This window comes from Dipodomys spectabilis, unplaced genomic scaffold (genome assembly GCF_019054845.1).
Source record: "Dipodomys spectabilis isolate Male_0828 unplaced genomic scaffold, ASM1905484v1 ptg000002l, whole genome shotgun sequence".
NCBI classification, from domain to species: Eukaryota; Metazoa; Chordata; class Mammalia; order Rodentia; family Heteromyidae; genus Dipodomys; species Dipodomys spectabilis.
In genome coordinates this window covers 57,829,306-57,849,740 of record NW_024870679.1, presented here as the reverse complement: position 1 = coordinate 57,849,740, position 20,435 = coordinate 57,829,306, and the positions used below count along the sequence as shown (strand labels likewise).

Here is a 20,435-nt window from a genome sequence, read left to right as displayed (position 1 = left end):
AAGGGTTCTGTGGGTTATTAGTGCAAATTAACAAGTTGCTGGTTTATATACATACATATATATATATATATATATATATTTAAACAAGAAGATTTCCCTTCTTCTTTTCATGTGATTAGGCTTTAGACAGTCCTATAAATTGTATCCCTAAGCATAAAGACTAAATTTAGCATAAGCTAAATTATCCAACTCTGCATCATCAAGATGGATATTGCAGTTGGGGTGTATGCAGTATATGGCACATTCAGTCCTGTGTGGTTTTCTGGTCAGCCTTGTCCCCTCTGCGTGAGCAATCCATTGCAGTTTAAGAAGGGGACTGTGTTAATACGATGAAGGAATGGCTGCATGTGGCAGTGCGGGCATCTGAGATTAATGATCTTGCCTGCAGTACTTGTCATACCTCCCCCAACTATTGAAAATTAAATGTCATGTATAACAACTCACTCTCCATTACTTAATTACATGTGGAAAACGTGTACTGTGTAAAAAACTCCTGAGGCTAAAGAAGGCCAAATGAGACCGAAACCATTGGAAAGATTTAGTGCTGGCTGTCAAGCCCTACTGGGTAAAAGTGAACTTAGCATAGGACCCACCTTCCTGCCTTGATTGAACATATGTCTTGGTTTTGGAATTTGAAAAAATATCGTGACCCGTTATCCTCTGTCAGTATCCCTGAAAGATGATATTGACTTAAAATTAATATGACTGAGGCTGGGAATATGGCTTAGTGGTAGAGTGCTTGACTAGCATGCACGCAGCCCTGGGTTCGATTCCTCAGTACCTCATAAACAGAAAAAGTGGGAAGTGGAGCTCTGGTTTAAGTGGTAGAGTGCTAGCCTTGAGCAAAAGAAGCCCAACGATGGTGCCTAGGCCCTGAGTTCAGGCCCAAGGACTTGCAAAAGAGAAAAAAAAAAAAGAAAGAAAAAGTAAAAGAAAAAAATGAATGTGACTATATTACAGTCTAGGAGATGTCCATCTGAGGGAGCACCTTGAATGCCTACTTTTGACTCATTAAGTCTAGTTTGGTAAACAGGAGGAGGGAAGACTATGCAAATGAGCCTGGGTCTTTTTTGTTGTTGTTTTCATTTCTATGAATATTATTTTATGTGATCGGAGCACACAGGCATTGTGCTTTTGTGTCCCTCCCCTAAGAATATCCTCCTGGGGGAGAGGAGAGAGCTGAAACTGGGGCTTGAACTCAAGGCCTTATGCTCTCATTTGGCTTTTATAATCAAGGTTGGGGCTCTACCACTAGAACCACAGCTCTACTTCCAGCTCTTTGGTGGTAACTGGCTTTTCCAGTTCATTGGAGATGAGTCTCACTGACTTTTCTGCCCAGGCTGGATCTGAACTGTGATCTCAGCCTCCTGAATACCTAGCATTATAGGGGGGAGCCATCAGCACCTGGCTCAAGCCTGATTCTTATTCTCATGGGGAAACATTCATTCTTTTATTCAGCAAGTGTCTCCTGGAAGTCAGCCACGTAAAGAACTCAGATCTCTGCTGTAAGTGGGAGGCAGGAAGCAAGCCACCATCCCATGCCTCATGCAGTGACCTAAGTGCTGTAGGAACTTAGAGAGACACCCCTAGCCCAGCCTTTGGGAGGTCTGTGGGAAGGCATCCCAGAGAAAGATGCTTAGCTAAGACCTGATCAACAAGAAAGCAAAATCACAGTGCAAACAGAAGCTCAGGTTCCAGGACAGGTGTTATATATCCTGTACACTTGAACATGTACTTGTCAGAGAAAAGCAGTTTTCCTTTAGAAAAGTGCCTTAGACAACACAGATTGTTCCTGACTGAGGGACCATTAGAGAATACATCACCTTTTTAGAGAGCATTTTAAAGAATTACCCCTGGCATAGGTGACAAAATGTTTTGAGGAAGAGGCTGCCATTGGTGCTGATCTCCTATAGGAGTTAGGCATGGGGGAAAAGGAACAGAGCTCTAGCAACCTCAAGGCTCTTCATGCATGTTCATGGATCACGTGGTAGACCTATATGATTATTGCAGTGTCTGAAATGCTAACACTTGCATAATTTCTTGCAGTACTTGTGTTCTGTATAGTACTACCCATTTTAAATAATAATTTTTATTGATTTTATCTTGTAAATAGAATTTGTAAGCCTGCTACTTTTGAGAACAAGATGAGGTCAGAATGATGTGACATCTTAATGTATGCATGTAAATATCAAGCATCTCTCCCTCTGAGATACCACGCTCACCAGGGTGCACTCAGTCCAGTTACGATTCCACTGATTCCACTGGGGATACATTTCGGAAACCATCTTAACCTTTCTGTAATGTCTGCAGTAGCTGTAAATTTTCATCTTGTGAAGTGGATTTTAACCATTCTGAAGTGCCCACATTTTTTAATAGAGCCATTCATGAATTAAGTGAATCCAGTTAATTCAATAAGGTGTTGTAACCAACAATACCTGTCTATCTATCTCCTTCTATCTATCTATCTCACCTCTGTGTGTGTGTGTGTATCCATCTTCCTCCTCCCTCCCTTCCTTCCTTTTTTGTCTATCTGCCTTCCTTTCTTTCCATCCTTCTCCCTCCCTCCCTTTTTTCCTTTTCTATTTCTTCTTCCTCCCTCCCTCCCTTCCTTCCTTCCTTCCTTCCTTCCCCTTCCTTCCTCCCTCCCCTCCTCCCTCCCTCCCTTCCTTCCTTCCTTCCTTCCCCCTACTTCCTCCCCTTCCTTCCCCTTCCTTCCCCCTACTTCCTTCCTTCCTTCCTTCCATCCTTTCTTTACTTCTTTCTTTCTTTTCTTTCTTTCTTTCTTTCTGCAAGTGCTTTACCACTTGAACCAAATTCCAAGTCTTCTTTTTTTTTTTTTAATGTAATATTGAAAATTGAACCTAGTGCTAGGAAAGCATTGTACACCAAGCTATATGCCCTCAAGCCTCATCCTTCTTGAATGACTTGTCAAGTATCTTTGAACTATTTTATTTGATCTCGGAGGAGAATCCATAGTTTTGTTTCATTTCCTATTCTTTAACATGCTTTTGTGAAAGTAAGACTCAAAATCCAAACCCTTTCAGGGCTCAAAACATCTGTTTAGGATGGTCATCAGGGATGAGGTGAACAATTTTTCTTTTTTGCTGATCAATATTTATACTCCTTGGGGTTATGAGTGTGTGTCAGTGGTAGAACACTTACTGAGGAGGGAGAGAGGAAAAGGGAAAGAGGAAGAGAAGAGGAGGGAAGGAGGGAAGAAAAAAATGCTGTTTGTGCCATGCAGAATACCTGTTTTCTGTGGTAGACTACCCTCCCCCACCTTGAAGTCAACACACCACACATACACTCTCTCTCTCTCTCTCTCTCTCTCTCTCTCTCTCTCTCTCTCTCTCTCTCTCTCTCTCTCTGTCTCTCTCTCTCTCACTGGTGGGACAGGAAAAACAATAAATCCAGATACCTTTCACAGCTGAAGGAGCAAGATCCTTCTCGATGCTGAGGTGTGGTCTGTGAGGACTCATGTGACCTACGCTTGGGCAGCGTGATACCCTAGGTGTCCTATGAAACAAGTCATGGCGATGCTTTTTACATGAATGGCTTTATTTCTACAGAGCCACTATGTTCTGATGAGATGGTCCCATATGGCCTTATTCTGTTTTCTGCTTCCTAGTCTTCTGGACATCTTTTAGTTGCTGAGTTCCAGTTCTGGCCATATAGCCTTTCTGTATATTTGTGAGATTCCAGTGAATTCCCTCTTGCTTAAGTTAACCCAGATTATCATTTCAATTGCTTCCTAGTGGACGAGCAGAGTGGTCAAAGCAGAGCTATCTGAACAAGTCACGAGCACCCAGAATGAGATGTCTGCTTCCTTCTGTGAATTTCCTGTCACATCTAGACTTTTAGCCTTAAAAAGTTTTTATCCTTCCACCATTTTTCGCAGAGTTTAAGGCCTCTGAACAAATCCCCATGGAGAATTCTTGAGTGACTCACATCCCATAGCCAAATGTTCATTGGCTGTTGAATTGAGATTACTATGATTCTCACAGAGAAATGAGGGAGAATTTACCCTGGCTTCATTTCGATGAGGAAGTCCCTCTTCTCAGCACATAACCTATGGTAACATTGAGGCTCTGCCAGCTACCATTAAGAAACTTAGGGTTTGTGCTATCCTATCATGTACTATATACTCTCTGTGTGTGAAAGAGACAGAGAGAATGTGTGTACACATGCTGTATATACATGTGTAGGTATCAGTCCTGAGAATTAACTCTCAGCTTTTCCACTCATAGCTGGCACTCTGCACTTATAACTTACTGCTAGTTAATTGGAGATAAGAGTCTTGTGGATTCATCTGCTTGGGCTGGCTTGGATTATAAATGTGAGCCATTGTTACCCAGCTGTATTGTTCTTTTAGTAAGAATCTCTAGGAGAAACTTATTGGGCTTAGTCATCCACCCCATTCAGTCCTCACTCCCCACACAGACCTCCTGCCAACATGAACTGCCAAGTATTTCATGAGCACCTTTTCCTCTGCTCCACCACACTGATCATTTAGAACTCGCCTGGGGCCACCTTCCTGAAATGTGAGTATGGGTGCCAGGTTACTCTCTGAAACCCTCATTAGGAACTGGCATTGTCTGGGATGCCAAGTAAATAAAATTCATACTCCCATTGTTATCAGGTTTTTATTTCAGACAGTATATTCAACGGTTTTGGTGTTTTCCCTGGCTGTGAGTAGAAAAATTATTGAGTCTGTTCAGGTGTTAGCAATATTTCCTGGAATCTTGTTCCCATTGAAATATAAGGGTTCACTTTATTATTAGGCTACTTCTAGGTCATTTACATGGGGTTTTTCTCTGTGGAGCATTAATCTTTGATGTCATATTCTAATTACTACATCAAACATAGGATTATTTCCCTCCCTTTATCTTCCTCAAGTATCTCATAGCACCACATTTAATACCATCAAAAATAATATTCAAAGGCCAACTGTGGTGGTTCACACCTGTAATCCCAGCTACTCAGGAGGCAGAGGTAGGAGGATTGTGGTCTTAGGCTAGCCTATGAAACAAAGTAGCAAGACCTCACTTGAGAAACAAAAACAAAAGGACTCAGGACATGGCTCAAATGATACAGTGCTTGCCTAGCAAATGTGAGGCCTGGAGGTGAATTCCCAGGACCTTTAAAACGAAGGGGGAGGGGAGATTCAGTTCGCTTTAGTTGCATTCATATGTTCCGTTTTTGTGGTATGCAAGTGTAAATTTAAATGATGTGCCAGGTACTAGATTGTAGTTATAATCAGATGAGTTTGCAAACAAAAATTTAAATCAACCTGCCAAACAATTCCAGCACGTCTGGTTTTAATATAATGCCATTTTGTTGGCAAACTATAGAATAAGACCCTATAGATTTGAAGAAAATATACTGTATAATGACTGGACTAGAGTAGCCTTGAAGAGGTCATTATTTAAAATAATATTCTAAATAAGTCAAACATATTCCTATCAAACTTTCTCCTTGAATAGCTTTATTTTAACACTGTGGTAAAATATATTTAACACCAAATTTATTATCATAACCATCGTAAATGAATGCTTCAGTGACAGCAAGTATTTTTTTCTCTTTCTCTCTCTTTCTCTTCTTTCCTCTCTCTCTCTCTCTCTCCCTCTCCTTCTCTCTCTCTCTCTCTCGCTCTCTCTCTCTCTCTTTCTCTCTCCCCTCTTCCCCCCCCCTCTGTTTTGTGCCAGTACTAGGTCTCAAGTTTAGGTCCTGGGTGCTGTCCCTGAGCTTTTTTGCTCAAGGCTGGCACTCTACCACTTGAACCACAGCTCCACTTCTGGCTTTTTGCTGATCAATTGGATTAGTGTCTGATTACAGGGGAGAGCCACCAGTGCCCTTTAGTGGTCTTTAAAAGTTTAGTTAAAAGCTAGGTAAAGGAGGGATGGCTGAGAACGTTGAAAGGGGTGACTTTCGTCAAGATGTACTGTATTCATAAACTGCTGTGTTGAATGGCAGCTTCTTTGTACAATTACTTAAAGATAATAAAATTTATCCAAGTCTTTCCATTTCCTAACAAATGGGGCAATGTCATTCTTTCTGATGGAGGCATAGAATTCCATTGTGTATATATACCACATTTTCTTGATCCATTCATCTACTGAAGGGCATCTGGGTTGGTTCCATATCTTAGCTATAGTAAATAATGCTATAATAATCATAGTTGTGCTGGTAGCTTTACTATGGTCTTGTTTGTGATCATTCAGGTAAATGCCCAAAAGTGGATTGCTGGGTCATAGGGGAGCTCTACGTGGAACCTTTTGAGGAACCTCCATACTGCTTTCCAAAGTGGTTGAACAAGTTTACACTCCCACCAACAATGCAGTAGGGTTCCCTTCTGTCCACGTCCCCTCCAGCATCTGTTGTTATTAGAGTTCTTGATTATAGCCATTCTAACTGGGGTGAGGTGGTATCTCAATGTTGTTTTGATTTGCATTTCTTTTATGGCTAGAGAGGTTGAGCATTTCTTTATGTGTCTATTGGCCATTCTTATTTCCTCTTCAAAGAAGTTTCTCTTTAGCCCACTTATTTATTGGGCAGTTGTTTCTTTGAGGATTTGTTGGTGGGTGATTTAATTTTTTGAGTTCCCAGTATATTTTAGATATGAGACCCTTGTCCATTGTATGGCTAGTGAAGATCTTCTCCCAATCCGTGGGCTTTCTGTTGATCTTGCTAGCTATGTCCTTTGCCATGCAGGAGCTGTGCAGCTTCATGCAATCCCATTTGTCCAGTCTTTCTTTGATTTGTTGTGTTTTTGGGTCTCTATTAAGAAAATTTTGGCCTGTGCCAAGGAGACCTCGGGTTTCTCCTATTCTGTCCTGCAATGTTTTCAGGGTGTCTGCTTTGACTCCAAGGTATTTGATCCACTTGGAGTTGATTCTGTTGCAGGGTGATATATAAGGATCTAGCTTTAGTTTTCTACAGGTGATTAACCATTTTTGCCAGCACCATTTACTGAAGAGGCTGTCTTTCTTCCATTTTATTTTTTTAGCTCCCTTATCAAAGATTAGGTAGCTATAGGTCTATAGGTTCATTTCTGGGTTTTTAGTTCAATTCCATTGATCCTAAGGTCTCATGCCAGTACCAAACTATTTTGATTACTATAGCTTTGTACTAGAGTTTGAAATTTGATGTTGGTATAATCTGGGGAGGGTAAGGGAGAAAACAAATTGTTTAAATAGGGGTACAGATTGACCCATTGCAACAATGAGATGTACAAGACTCTATGTCGAAAAACGAACTTTACAATTTAGGTGCAGGGTGGGGGGTGGAGGGGGTGGAGGGTAAGATGGGTGTAGCTGAGGAGGTGGGAGGGAAGGGATGGTAGGGGAAAAACAAAGGAGGAGGCAACAATGCTGGATAAGAAATGTACTCATTACCTTGCTCATGTAACTGTAGCCCCTCTGTACAGTATTTTCACAATAAAAAAACTTAATTTAAAAAATAAAAAAGGTAATAAAAGTTTTTAGATGAATAAAAAATAAAAGCTTGGTAATTTTTATTTCATAAAAAGTTAATTATAGCCTTTAATCATGCCTTTAATACTAGCTACTCAGGAGGCTGATATCTGAGGATCACAGTTCAAAGCTGGCTAGGGCAGGAAAGTCTGAGATTTTTATCTTCAATTAATCAGCAAAAAGTTTGAAATTGAGCTGTGGTTCAAGTGGTCGGGTACCAGACTTTAGCAAAAAAGCTAAGGGACAGTGCCTAAACCCTGAGATCAAACCAACACACAAAGACACACAAAGACACACAAAGACACACACACACACACACACACACACACACACTAGTTAATTATCAAGCAGAGATAATTTTTTCATTCCTTGTGAGAATCTTAGGCTCAGGGAGGTCAAAGATTTCTCAGAAGTCATTGCGGTAACTGCTGGCTTTTCTCTGAATGCCTGCGAGCCTTCTTCCTGCTCCTTTCTGTGTGAAGCAGCAGCTTTGTCAGCTCTCCATGGTATGAAGCTGAGGTGTGGGAACAATCACCACCAAGTGGATTATAGACAATTATGAACTGTGACTTCCTGTAGCCATTTCCTTCTTTCCCTTAGGATAGTTGTACTGTTAGTATTTGTGGTTCAAAAATTTTAAATAGTCTTTCAAGGGCATTGAAGTCATATTAATTTGTGGAAAAGCATTGAATTATGAAGGAGTAACTTGGCTGATTTGAGCTGACTTGGTCTAGTTAATAATGATCTCTCAATAAGAATTTATATACAGCCATATTTTCAATGCTGGCAACCTTTGAAAAAGCTATGAAAAGCCAAATTACTTAATTACTGCCAAATGTACCTAGTCCTGTGAGTCCCAGATCTGGAGCAGATATGTCCTGTTGGCTTTGGGCACTGAGCTGAGCTGAGCTGAACTCTGCTGTTATTTGATGGGAGAAACTAAATAGAGAGGAAGCTACTACTAGGAAAGCATTGTTACTTACCCAGGGACAACTGAATGCTTGTTCTGTGTGTGAGGAAATTGCTGAGGAATGATTTTTACCTCGGAAAAACAATAGCTCTCCCTTAACACAAGTAATGCATGCTCAAGGTATCCATAATGCTGTCAGAAAAACAAATAAAATATGTTCTTCATGCTCTGTAGTTCTTTATAGTTTGGGCTTTCTCCCATGTGATTTGGCTTGGCTCAGATACTAGATAGCTCAAGAATCTAAAAAGAACAAAGCAAGAAATGGTACTATACTTCTTTTATGTTCTGCCTTATTACATAAAATATACTCTATCTTTGTAAGAGTATACTCTCTCTCTTTTTCTATCCCATTCCATAAAGAATTTATACCAGTTTGGCATTCTTGTTTGTGTTTTGTTTGTTGGATCGTTTGTTTTTGTGGTGCTGGGGATTGAACTCAGTGCCCTCACACGTGCTAGACAAGTGCTCTACCACCAGTTTGGAATTACAGTTTCATCTATTTGTGTTAGTAATCCTGACGCTCTAAGAAGTAATTTCCTCAAAGTCCCCCAACTGTGACTAGGTTTCTCCCATCCAATAATACAATAGACTGGCTCCTACATGTAATGAGAAGCCATAGAGGACTAGACACATAATCAGATTTGTGTTAACCCCGGGATAACTTTGCTGGATAAACAATAGCTTGGAAGCTGGGTGGGTATGGTGGTACACATGGCTACTTGGGAGGCAAAAGCAGGAAGACTGTGATTTTGAAGAAGTTAGATCAAATAGTATATTCTTTCATTAATTGTGGGAAGAAATGATGGTGGCTGCAAACAGAATAGAATGAGAAGTGCAGAGATTTAAGATATCTTTCAAAGGTAGAGCTAGCAAGACTTATTATTGGTTGGGAAGTACAGGGAATGGATGAGGTTTCAAAAGGGATTCTTAGTTCCTGGTAGAACAACAGGGCAACCCTTGTTGGCTTGAGGTGAGAAGCATTGGCTCTGGAAACATCTGGGAACTGAGTGGAATGCGAAACTCTTAATTTTACTTGTGATGCTTAGAAGATCTCTATTACAGAAAGACAAAGTAGGAGTAGGATATGCAGACGTTAAATCTGTATTAAGTGAGATCTGAGGATCGCGGTTCAAAGCCAGCCTGGGCAGGAAAGTCCATGAGACTCTTATCCTCAGTTAACTACCAGAAAACCAGAAGTGGTGGTTTGGCTCAAGTGGTAGAGTGCTTGCCTTGAGCTGCAGAGCACAGGGATAGTGCCCAGGCCCAGAGTTCAAGTCCCACGACCAACAAAAAAAAAAAAAGTGTGACTATAGAAGCCATTAGCATATAGATAGTCTTTGACCTTAAGGGGTTAACTCACTTATTTGAGGGTACTGAACTCAATACTGGTGGAGGAGAAGAGGTGAGTGTATATACATTGAATGAAGACAGTCCATAAAACTCTTATCTACAATGAACTACTAAAAAAAGCCAGAAGTGACACTGTGGCTCAAATGGTAGAGTACTATCCTTGAGCATAAAAGCTCAGGGACAGCACCCAGGCCCTAAGTTCAAGAGAGATCTGTAGTGTTAGATTTTCTTTTTAAGTTTTTTTCCTAGTGCTGAGGATGGAACTTGCTAGGTAAGCACTCTACCACTGAGCTATACCCCCAGCCTTTAGATCCTCAAATATCAGCATAAAGCATTGCTATGAGTTTTCTGGGATTCTTTGTGAATGACAAGGCCAAACTCCCCCATACATCTTGAGATCATTAGATTGCTCCTGCATGATGACTGTTTAGGGCAGAACAGTCATCATCTCCCACTGAACCACAGCCAGCCATTTGCTAATAATGTGCTGCAAAGAGGCCCAGCTCATCAGAACTGCAGAGTTGTTTTCTGTTGTCTTTCTGGCAGTGAGATGGCAGTTCCATTTGGCGAAGTGAACCCCAAGATAAGGACTCAAATGGTTTTTCTTTCTTGCGATTGTTTCTAACATATTTATCAGGTGATGGTTTTGTTGCTTGGTATGTCCCTTCCCCATGGTATAACCCCTGTTTTCACTGTATTTGATGTTGGTATGATTTGGAGAGGGAAAGGGAAAAAACAAATTGTTTAAATTGAGATACAGGTGGACCCATTGCAACAATGAGATGTACAACAATGAGATGTACAAACAAATGTAAAACAAACTTTACAACTTTGGTAAGGGGAAGGAGAGGAAACGGGAGGAGGGGAGGCAGGAGGTAAGATGGTAAGAGATGGGAAAGGGAAACAAAGGAGGAGGCAACAATGCTTGATAAGTAATGTACTCATTACCTTGCACATGTAATTGTAACCCCTCTGTACGGTATTTTCACAATTAAAAAAAAAAAGATGATGAGTGGAATTTGCCTAACCCACAAGGCATTGTCTGTCTGGAGCTCTGAACCCTCCATCCATCATTCCTCCTCACAATTTACCACACAGGGCCTCTTGTACGTATCCTCCCTTCTCTCGTTTGGCAGAACAGTGAGATGCCAAGTAAGGAGGTTGGGAAGTTTTCCAGTTCAAAGAATGAAACACTCTCAACATTAATGGGGGCCTAGAGGTTAAGCACACCCATTTGAGCAGTGTATAGTCCACAGTACTAAAAGAGTTGACACTTTTCCAGAATTATCTTCTGCAGGGCCTGACTTTATAAGCTGGATTTGGCTAACCCTTAGCATCATCATTCTCTGTCATTAATAATTGGATCCGAGTATCCCTTGAGTAATGCATCGCTTTTGGTGTCTAATAGCTTTGTATGCTTGGAAGCTGTGTGTATACATATTTAATTCTGTGGTGCTATGTGTGCATCTTCTACTAGGAGCCAAGGAAGTGTTTGTATCTTGAGCCAGAAAGTTAGCATTGACTATGTGCTTTGCTATTTCACAGAAATGAAGATGCTGTCCATCAGATGGCTGTTGCGCCCTTCCCGTTGGCTTCCAGCTCCCCATCCTCTACTGAGGTAAGCTTGCCTCCAGCTCTTGGTGCACTAGATAGATGTGTCATGCTCATTTCCCCCAAAGCTGACGTTTTCAACATTTAGAATCTAGTATTTCCAACACAGTATTTGTTAGCTGTCTAAAATAGAGAGTATTTGAGGCATGACTATAAAACAACGTAAAATAATTAAAGATGCACGTAAGAACTTAACTATTGTTCAAAATTGCAGTTTTTCAAGATGTATAATTTTGTCCCAATGGAGCATTTTAGAATTTATTAGAAAATTCTTTTAAGTATGACTGAATAATACACAGTTCCTTATCCTTTCAAAATAATTTAATAATAGTTGGTCATGATAGTACATGCTGATAGTTCCAGCATGGAATTATCATGGGAGGCTAAGCTGGGTGTACCACAAGTTCCTGGGCTATGTAGTAAATTCTAGGCTAACAGCTATATCATTAAGACCGTGTCCCAAAACAGATTTCATACACATTCCAAACTAAAAACTTGAAGACTTGTGATTCCAAATAATTACCTTAATTCTAAATAATTGCTGTCTTAATTGCAGTCTGCTTCTAGATTTGTAGATGATAGATATACATCTCACTATTGCTCTAAAGGTTGACTATCCCTGGTCTGAAATGCTTAGGTCTAATACTTTGGGTTTTTTTGGTATTTTGTTGTTGTTGGGTTTTTTATTGTTGTTGTTTGTTTTGGTCTGTATATGTTTGGTGCCAGTACTGGAGCTTGATGTGAGGGCCTGAGCAATATCCCTTAGCTTTTTCACTCAGTGCTGGTCCTCTACCACTTGAGCCACAGTTCCACTTCTGGGTTTTGGTGGTAGATAAGAGCCTCACAAACTTTCCCACGTGGGCTAGCTTGGAACCATGATTATCAGATTCCAACCTCCTGAGTAGCTAGGATTACAGGTGTGACCCTTTGGCACCCTTTGGGTATGTTTAGTTCTGAGAGGACCATTTCTGGGGTTTCTGCCTGGGTTTTTTGGCTTCCTTCCATCAGGACTGGCTGCTTGGCATCTCTGTGTCTTCTTTAGCATGTACCTGGCCCGCTAGGCCCGCTGCCCTCCTTGTGGGGGAGGGCAGCGCATGTAGCGTGACCAGGCACCGTGCCCTCTCTGTCACACAGATACTTTCAATATGTATGTTTGTGTCCTTCTCACATGAAAAGAGAAGATGATCATTATTATAAAAAGACTGAGGCTTAAGAGGCTAAATAATGTTCCTGCGTGCCACATACAGTTGTGCAATTCAGTATCAGCTTCCTGCGTTTACCTGGATGTGTGAGCACTAAGCCCTCGTGGACTTGTTGTAGAGAGCAAGGAAGTCATGCACATGGAGTATTCATACTGTCCTCTATACAAGCAAGCATTCAGCTAGCGAAAACTTCTTGTTTTATGGCTGTTTTTTTTTTATTATTATTTTAAGTAGTTGCATAAGTCAGATTATGCATACAATGCATCTTGGTCAATGTCACTCCTTCCATTGTCTTCCCCCTCATTCACAAACTCTTTGTTTTATTTATTCAGGTACTGAAGTCTATTTAACTCAGTCTTTATATTCTACATTACCTATTGCTTTCATTTTTTAAATTGTGGTCACAGAAATGGTACTAAGCATTCAGATATCTGTAAAAAATAAATTTTACTTGTGCCTCAAGCTAACAGAATTTGTCAGAAAAACAACTTAGTGTCATTCCAAATATCCATTGCATTCTGAAATATTAGAAGATTGATTTTATTGTTAAATAAAGCAGGAATGGTAATAGAGAATATAAATAATACCATTCTTGGGTTGTTCTTATTACAACAGCTAGATGAAACAGCAATGTGTTGTTCTTTGCATTTTGTCTTAAAAAAATAATTAAGTTGCAAATAGCACCCTGGTGGCTCATGCTTGTAATCCTACGTACTCAGAGGGCTGAGATCTGAGGATCACAGTTCAAAGCCAGCCAGGGGAAGATAAATCTGATAGACTCTTTTCTCCAGTTAACCAGCAAAAAAAGGAGGAAAAGGAGGGGGAAGGAGGAGGAGGAGGAGGAGGAGGAGAAATAATTAGTAGTAGAGGTGTGGCTCAAGTGATAGAACAAACACTCTTTGAGCAGAAAAAGCCAAGCAACACACAAGGCCCTAAATTCCATCCCCAGTCCAACCCCCCCCCCCCCCCACACACACACACACTAATGACATCACCATTGGTCACTTGTCTCTAAAAGGCAATGCTATTTCCTTGACTATGACTGTAGCACTGGCCATTAAATAGGAAGTGATCAGTACCCTATGGACCCTATAGGAAGTGCCTGGGTATGCTCTGGTCTCCAACCGCTGCCCAGTCCCCTCCCAGCTGTGTGGTCTTCTCTGCCTTCCTCCTCCCTTATATTTATAGAATCGCAACCACTGGGAACTCTCCCCGTGTGCCAGGAATAAGCTTTCTACAAACCTGATCTCCAGCCAATCCCAAAATTATTTATTTTGAATGTTTAAGCATCGCTCTTATCTGACCCAAGACTGAAAGAGTGCGTTTAAATCATAACCAAATAGATCAAATATAGCCCTGTCACTATTAAGTTGGATGATATAATAATAATTCAACATAGTCAGTTGATACTTTTATTATATACTAATGATACTTCATCACATTGATTCTACTCAGCAAATATTTATCGAGTTCTTTTCATCCTTTTTATTTTTCCAGTCCTGGGGCTTGAATTCAGGGCCTGAGCTCTGTCCCTGAGCTCTTTTGCTCAACGTTAACATTCTACCACATTGAGCCAAGCACCACTTCTGGTTTTCTGAGGGTTAATTGAAGATAAGAGTCTTGAGGACTTTCCTGCCCAGGCTGGCTTTTGAACCACAATCCTCAGATCTCAGCCTCCTCAGTAGGTAGGATGACAGGTATGAACCACCGGCATCTGGCTTCTTTTCCCTTTTTTTAAAAACTTTTTTTTTTTTTTAATGAGCATGCACCCAAAGGATAACATATTGAGCTCTTATTAGGTGTGTGTCAGACACTGTTTCAGTCATGAAGGGGATAACAGAATAAGATTGCTTCATGCAATTGTGTGCTGTAGAGTGAAAAACAAGCTGCTAACAGAATATCGACCAAGGAGTCAGATGATATACTTCTCAGACGGGCTCTGCCAATTAATTGCCTGTTGGGCACATGACCTTGAAAAAGGACAGATAACTTCCCAAACACTTGTCTTTTTTTTTCTGTAAAGCCAGGTTATTAGCCTCTCCTGCATGTGTCAAAAGGAGTTGGGAAATGAAGTAGTAACTGTGGGTAAACTATTTTATAGTGTATGCAGCTGTATTTATTCATAATGGTTATTTGCATTTCTACCGCAGTCCTCTTGTGACAGAATACCATTAGGGAAGTTGCAGGACACAGTGAGAAAGAACAGAAGCTCAGAAGCTCAGATCCCAGCCTAATCTTTATAGCCCCTCATTTTCTAGCTGAGTGAACTTGAGCCAGTGAAGCTCAGCATGTTGTTTTCTCCATATTTAAGGTGGATTTGATAATAAAATCTGTAGATTGGCTGGAGAATTAAATAATGTTTGTAGAATGCACAGCACTGTTCCCAACACTCAGGAAAAGCTTATAGTGGTTGTGATTATGTGAACATTATGTGAGCGCAGCAGGATTCTCAGCTTCCAGTGTCCCCCCCCATTTTTACTGTTCCATACATAACAAAATTTGTTCCTTTTGTTTTATTTTTTATTTTTGTTGTCAGTCATGGGGCTTGAACTCTGGACCTGGGTGCTGTTCTTCAGCTCTCCAGCTCAGGGCAAGCACCCTACCACTTGAGTCACAGCACCACTTCCAGGTTCCTGGTGGTTAATTGGAGATAAGAGTCTCATGCACTTTCCTGCTCAGGCTGGCTTTGAACCACGATCCTCAGATCTCAGCCTCCTCAGTAGCTAGGACTATTGGCCTGAGCCACCAGCACCTAGCTGTTCCTTTTATTTTTATTATCTTGAAATAGTGGTACCAAGAGGTTTCAGCTTCACATGTACTATGCATCTTGATCAGAGTCATGCCTCCCATCATCTCCTTTCCAAGGTTTCTTCTTTTTAAGCATCAGTTCATCATTTGTGCTCTACCATTTGAGTCATGCCTCCAGCATGGCTTTTGTTATTTAATCTGAGTAGGAATTTTTTTCAGATTTTTCTGCCCTGGCTGTCCTTGAACCTTAGACCTCCAGATCTCAGCCCTCTGAGTATATAAGATTATAGTTGTGAGCCTAGTCCTTCTGGCCCATTTTTTAAAGTCAAGTTACTTGTTTTCTTGCTATTGTTCAATTTTCTCTTGTTTTTTTAAGTATCAACCCCTTATCAGATGGATAGTTTGCAAATCTTATTCTCTGGGTCATCAGGATCCCTTTCTTTATTGAACTTGCTCAAAAATCCTTAGTACTGCCTAGTACTCATGCCTGTAACCCTATAATCTCAGGAAACTGAGGCCTCAAGATCACAGTTCAAAGCCAGTCCAGGTAGCAAAGTCCATGAGACTCTTATCTCCAAGTAATCAGCAACAATACAGAAGTAGAGCTATGAATGAAGCCTTGAGTGAAAAAGCTTAAGGGTTAGTACCCAGGCCATAAGTTGCCTGGTATGACACGCATGCACGCACGCACACGCACACACATAAAACCCAAAGAAGTCTTTAACACCTTCCTTTTGCCTATCAATATTGTATCTTCATTACAAGGTTTTCTTCCTTCACAATACATAAGGAAAGCACCAAGTAATACATGTGTCTCTTGATCACACATGTGTGCCCACATACGCACGTGCACACATACATACTTTATGTCTTTGCTCCTGTTGCCTTTTCTGTATAGGTTGCCCTCTTGCCTGTCCCTCAGTCATCCATACCCACCAGTTCTTTGAAGAAGTAACTTTTGGAAGGCTTTTATGTTCAGCTTGTTCTTCCTGAACTACATAGCAAGTTCAAGTCCAGCCTGGATTACGTAATGATGTCTGTCTTAAAAACAGAACATGGGAATAACACAAACGAAGATACAGAAGAAAAAAAACAGTGTGATATAGGGGAGGAGAATAAGAGGAAGAGAAAGAAAATAACAGAATATAAACTGAGGTCAAATGAGACCCTCGAGTTTGACTCTGGAAGGATTTGAATTTCATGCTTTAGGCACTTGGAGCTGTTGAAGGCAGTTTGAACAGTGGGATGATCTGATCAAGGCTCCACTTCAGGTAGACGAGTGGAATGGCAACGTTAAAGATGTCTCAAGGAGGGAGACCAGGTAGGAAGCTGCCGCTGTGGCCCACCAGAATCCGGGTAGAAGATGGTCATTTCTTTTCTCCAGAAGAGCTAAGTCCTTGAGACTCTCTTCAGATAAGCATGAGCCTTTTTTGATCCCTTTTCTCGGTCATCCTGTTTTCTTGCACAGGGAGTGATTTGTAGCAGAAGGCTTTAACTGAGGAACAGAAGCTGTCTGGGGAAAGGGCTTGCCGCAGAATTTCTCTTGTGTCTGTACCCCTTTCTCTGCCTTTCTGGAATTCGGAGTAAACTAATAAAGATGTTTATAGTTTCAGGTAGAAGAGAGACATTCAGTTTGTCACATCTAGTAACATGGCCTTATAGAAATATTTGTGAGAGTAATCAATCATGGTATGTTGTTTTTAAACCATGAATTAGATTTGGGAAATATGAGAATAGCATGCTTTTGAGTCAACAGTATGTTTATTTTAAACTTACCAAAATATGTGAGTGGGTGGGTGGGTGGGTAAGGAGAGGAGTGTGAGTCCTAGGGCTTGAATTCAGGACCTGGGCACTGTCCCTAGGCTTTTTAGCACAAGGCTAGTGCTCTACCACTTGAACCACAGCTCCACTTTTAGCTTCCATGGTCTTGCAGCACCTGTGACAGGTGGTTTGAGGATCAGCAGGACTAGAAGGGAACATCAGCCATCTGGATTACACATACTGTATCATTCTGGGTATCGGTGCCACCATCCATCAGCAGATGGTCCTCAGCCGCTGGGAGATGCTGGAGCCCTGGATGTCATGCTGCTGAATCTCTTTCCTGTCCTGTCCCTGGCTGTGTGCTGTGTCCTAAGTCTTGGCTTGTGGAGAGTTTTGAAGGCTCCTTGCAGCGTGAGCCATTCTGTTCTCAGAACAGAATCCAAGGTGTTGTTCTAGATCTCGTTTTAGCACAAACACCCCCTCAGCAACCTCAGCTCTCCCAGAGAGTAAAGGGCTCATCGCTAAGCTTCCTTTCTGCCTGGGTCTCCTCCATCTGCCCTTGGACTCACACCTTTCTCTCAGTGGAGTCCTATCGGGCTAAATACACAAGAGACAACCTGGGAGGATTTGGAACATCGTGCAGGTAGAAAGAACAGGAACTTTGAAGCAAGAAAGACTGAGGAGAAATATAAAAATGAATATAAATGCGGGTCAGGTGACAGGAATGGATGAGGCACGTTGAGTTCAGTCGTCTCTTCCTGAGAGAGATCAGCTCTGTACACACATAATTAGGATGCAAAGAGATGATAAGAAAGTGGCTGAAGAGGTTCAGATAAAATGTTAGGTGCCTTTAGGGGAAGAGGGCATGAGTCTGTGTAACAAATGAAAGGGGAGGCAGATGGACAGACAGACAGACACACACACACACAAACACACACACACACACACAAGTGTCATCTGCTATTACCTGGAGTAAATAAAGGTGGAGGCCATTTACAGGGTTACTCCCTCAGCAATCTAACTTGGTGTTTGGGTCCAACAGTCTCGCCATGGCCCATGGAATCAAACACAGGAAGCAACTTGGACATATAAAGTTTTCCAAAGCAGGATGGTGGTGGTGGCTCACACTTTCAAGCTACTCAGGAGGCCGAGATCTGAGGATTGTGATTCAGAGCCAACCTAGGCAGGAAAATCTGTGAGACTCTTCAATCAAGCACCCAAAAAAGTATAGCTGTGGCTCAAGTGATGGAATGTTAGCTTGGGTGCTATCCCTCAGCTCTTCAGCACAAGGCAAGTGCTCTACCACTTGAGCCACAGTACCACTTCTGGTTTTCTAGTGGTTTATTGGAGATAAAAGTCTCACGGACTTTCCTGCCTGGACTGGCTTTGAACCGTGATCCTCAGGTCTCAGCCTCCTGAGTAGCTAGGATTACAGGCGTGAGCCACTCCTTTTCTTTCTTTCTTTTCTTTCTTTCTTTCTTTCTTTTCTTTCTTTCTTTTCTTTCTTTCTTTCTTTCTTTCTTTCTTTCTTTCTTTCTTTCTTTCTTTCTTTCTTTCTTTCTTTCTTTCTTTCTTTCTTTCTTTCTTTCTTTCTTTCTTCTCAGTCATAGCCCTTGAACTAAGAGCCTAGGAGCTGTCCCTGAGCATTTTCTCTCAAGGCTAGCACTCTACCACTTTGAGCCACACTGCCACTTCCAGGTTTCTGGTGGTTCATTTGAGATAAGAGTCTCAGACTTTCCTGCCCAGGCTGGCTTTGAACCAGATCCTTAGATCTCAGCCTCCTGAGTAGCTAAGATTTTAGGCATGAGCCACCAATGCCCAGCTCAGAAGTCTATGCGAACTGAGATCCTGTATCAAAAACAAAGAAATCTGAGTAGTCATATGTGTCATAGTAATGCTGCAGTCAATTGGACCACCTACACTATATGATCCCACATAATAATAACGGAAGAGAAAATTCCTGTTACCTACTGACATAGCCATCATGACATTGTAGCACAACCCACTACGAGTTTGTGGTGCTATTGGTGTAAACAAACTTCCTGTGTTGCCAGTTGGAATCCTAGCTCTTGGGAGGCGAAGGAAGGAGGATTTTGAGTGTGAGGCCAGCCTGAGCTACGCTATGAGACTGTCTGTCTTTAAACAAAAAAATGCTGGGCACTGGGGGCTCAGGCTTGTAATCCTAGCTACTCAGGAGGCCGAGATCTGAGGATCACGGTTCAAAGCCAGCTGAGTCAGAAAGACTGTGAGACTCTTATCTCCAACTAATCCCAGAATAAGTTGGAAGTGGAGCTGTGGCTCAAATGGTAGAGTATCAGTTTTTAGCAAAAAGGAACTCAAGGGCAGCTCCAAGGGCCCTCCAGAGTTCAAGCCCCAGAACCAGCAAAAAGAAAAAAAGAAGTAAGCCAGATATAGTGGCTCTTGTACTCTGCAGGCAATATGTTCTGCAGGCAGGTATCAAACTCTCAGACAATCATCTTACCTCAGCCTCTCAAGAGCTAGAACGAAGGCATGCACTACCATGTACAGCTTATTCTTAGATTTAGAAAGCACTCTCCCCCAAATCATGTGACTCTATGGCAAAGTTCACTTCTGAGCCAAAATCTGACTCATTCTAAAGTCCATGCTACTTTTTTTAAAAAAGAAAGTTCTGGTTAATTAACCAGAACCATTAGTATGTCCTAATTAAATTGAAGATATGCATAATGAGTTTTAGAATTTTAACAGGCGTCATTATTACAACATAACTCATTTATATTAATTACGTATTTTTAGTATTTGTTAGGAAAAATATATTAAGAAAATAAATACTCCATGCATCAGTTCAGCCACTTGTTTGGTAAATCGTTTTCCTATGCCACACATAGCTCTAGGAGTTTGATTTAAAAAAAAATAAGATATGCACTGTCTCAATTCTAGTCTTATGTATAAAATTCACTAAATAGAATTTATAACATTCTCACTGAGAAAACCTGGAGCAGAGTTGGGGCCAGCCCTGGAAGGCATAGCTCTAAGAAGCAGCAGAGGGCATCTATAAATATAAGCCAAAAGTCGAGTGCCAGTGGCCACATCTATAATCGTAGTTACTCAGGAGGCTGAGATCTGAGAATCAAGTCTTGAAGCCAGCCCAGACAAGACAGTGTGAGATTCCTCTTTCCAATTAACCACCAAAAAGCCAGAAGTAGAAGTGTAGCTCAAGTGGTAGAGTTGCCAGCCTCAAGCAGAATAGCTACAAGACAGTGCCCAGGTCCTGAGTTCAACCCCCAGTACTTGTGTACATACATACACAAAGTAAACAAACAAGAGCAGCCATGATCATAG

The 20,435-nt window shown here is 41.3% G+C and overlaps 1 protein-coding gene across 2 annotated transcripts in view; it reads left to right on the top strand.

Annotated features, from left to right (window-relative positions):
* Patj (PATJ crumbs cell polarity complex component) overlaps positions 1–20,435 on the top strand; it is a 289,250-nt gene that overhangs the window by 175,258 nt on the left and 93,557 nt on the right. For both annotated transcript variants that reach the window (XM_042675626.1, XM_042675631.1), the window contains exon 30: positions 11,338–11,410. In XM_042675626.1, the coding sequence (XP_042531560.1) occupies positions 11,338–11,410 (73 nt within the window). The remainder of the gene's footprint in view (positions 1–11,337; positions 11,411–20,435) is intronic.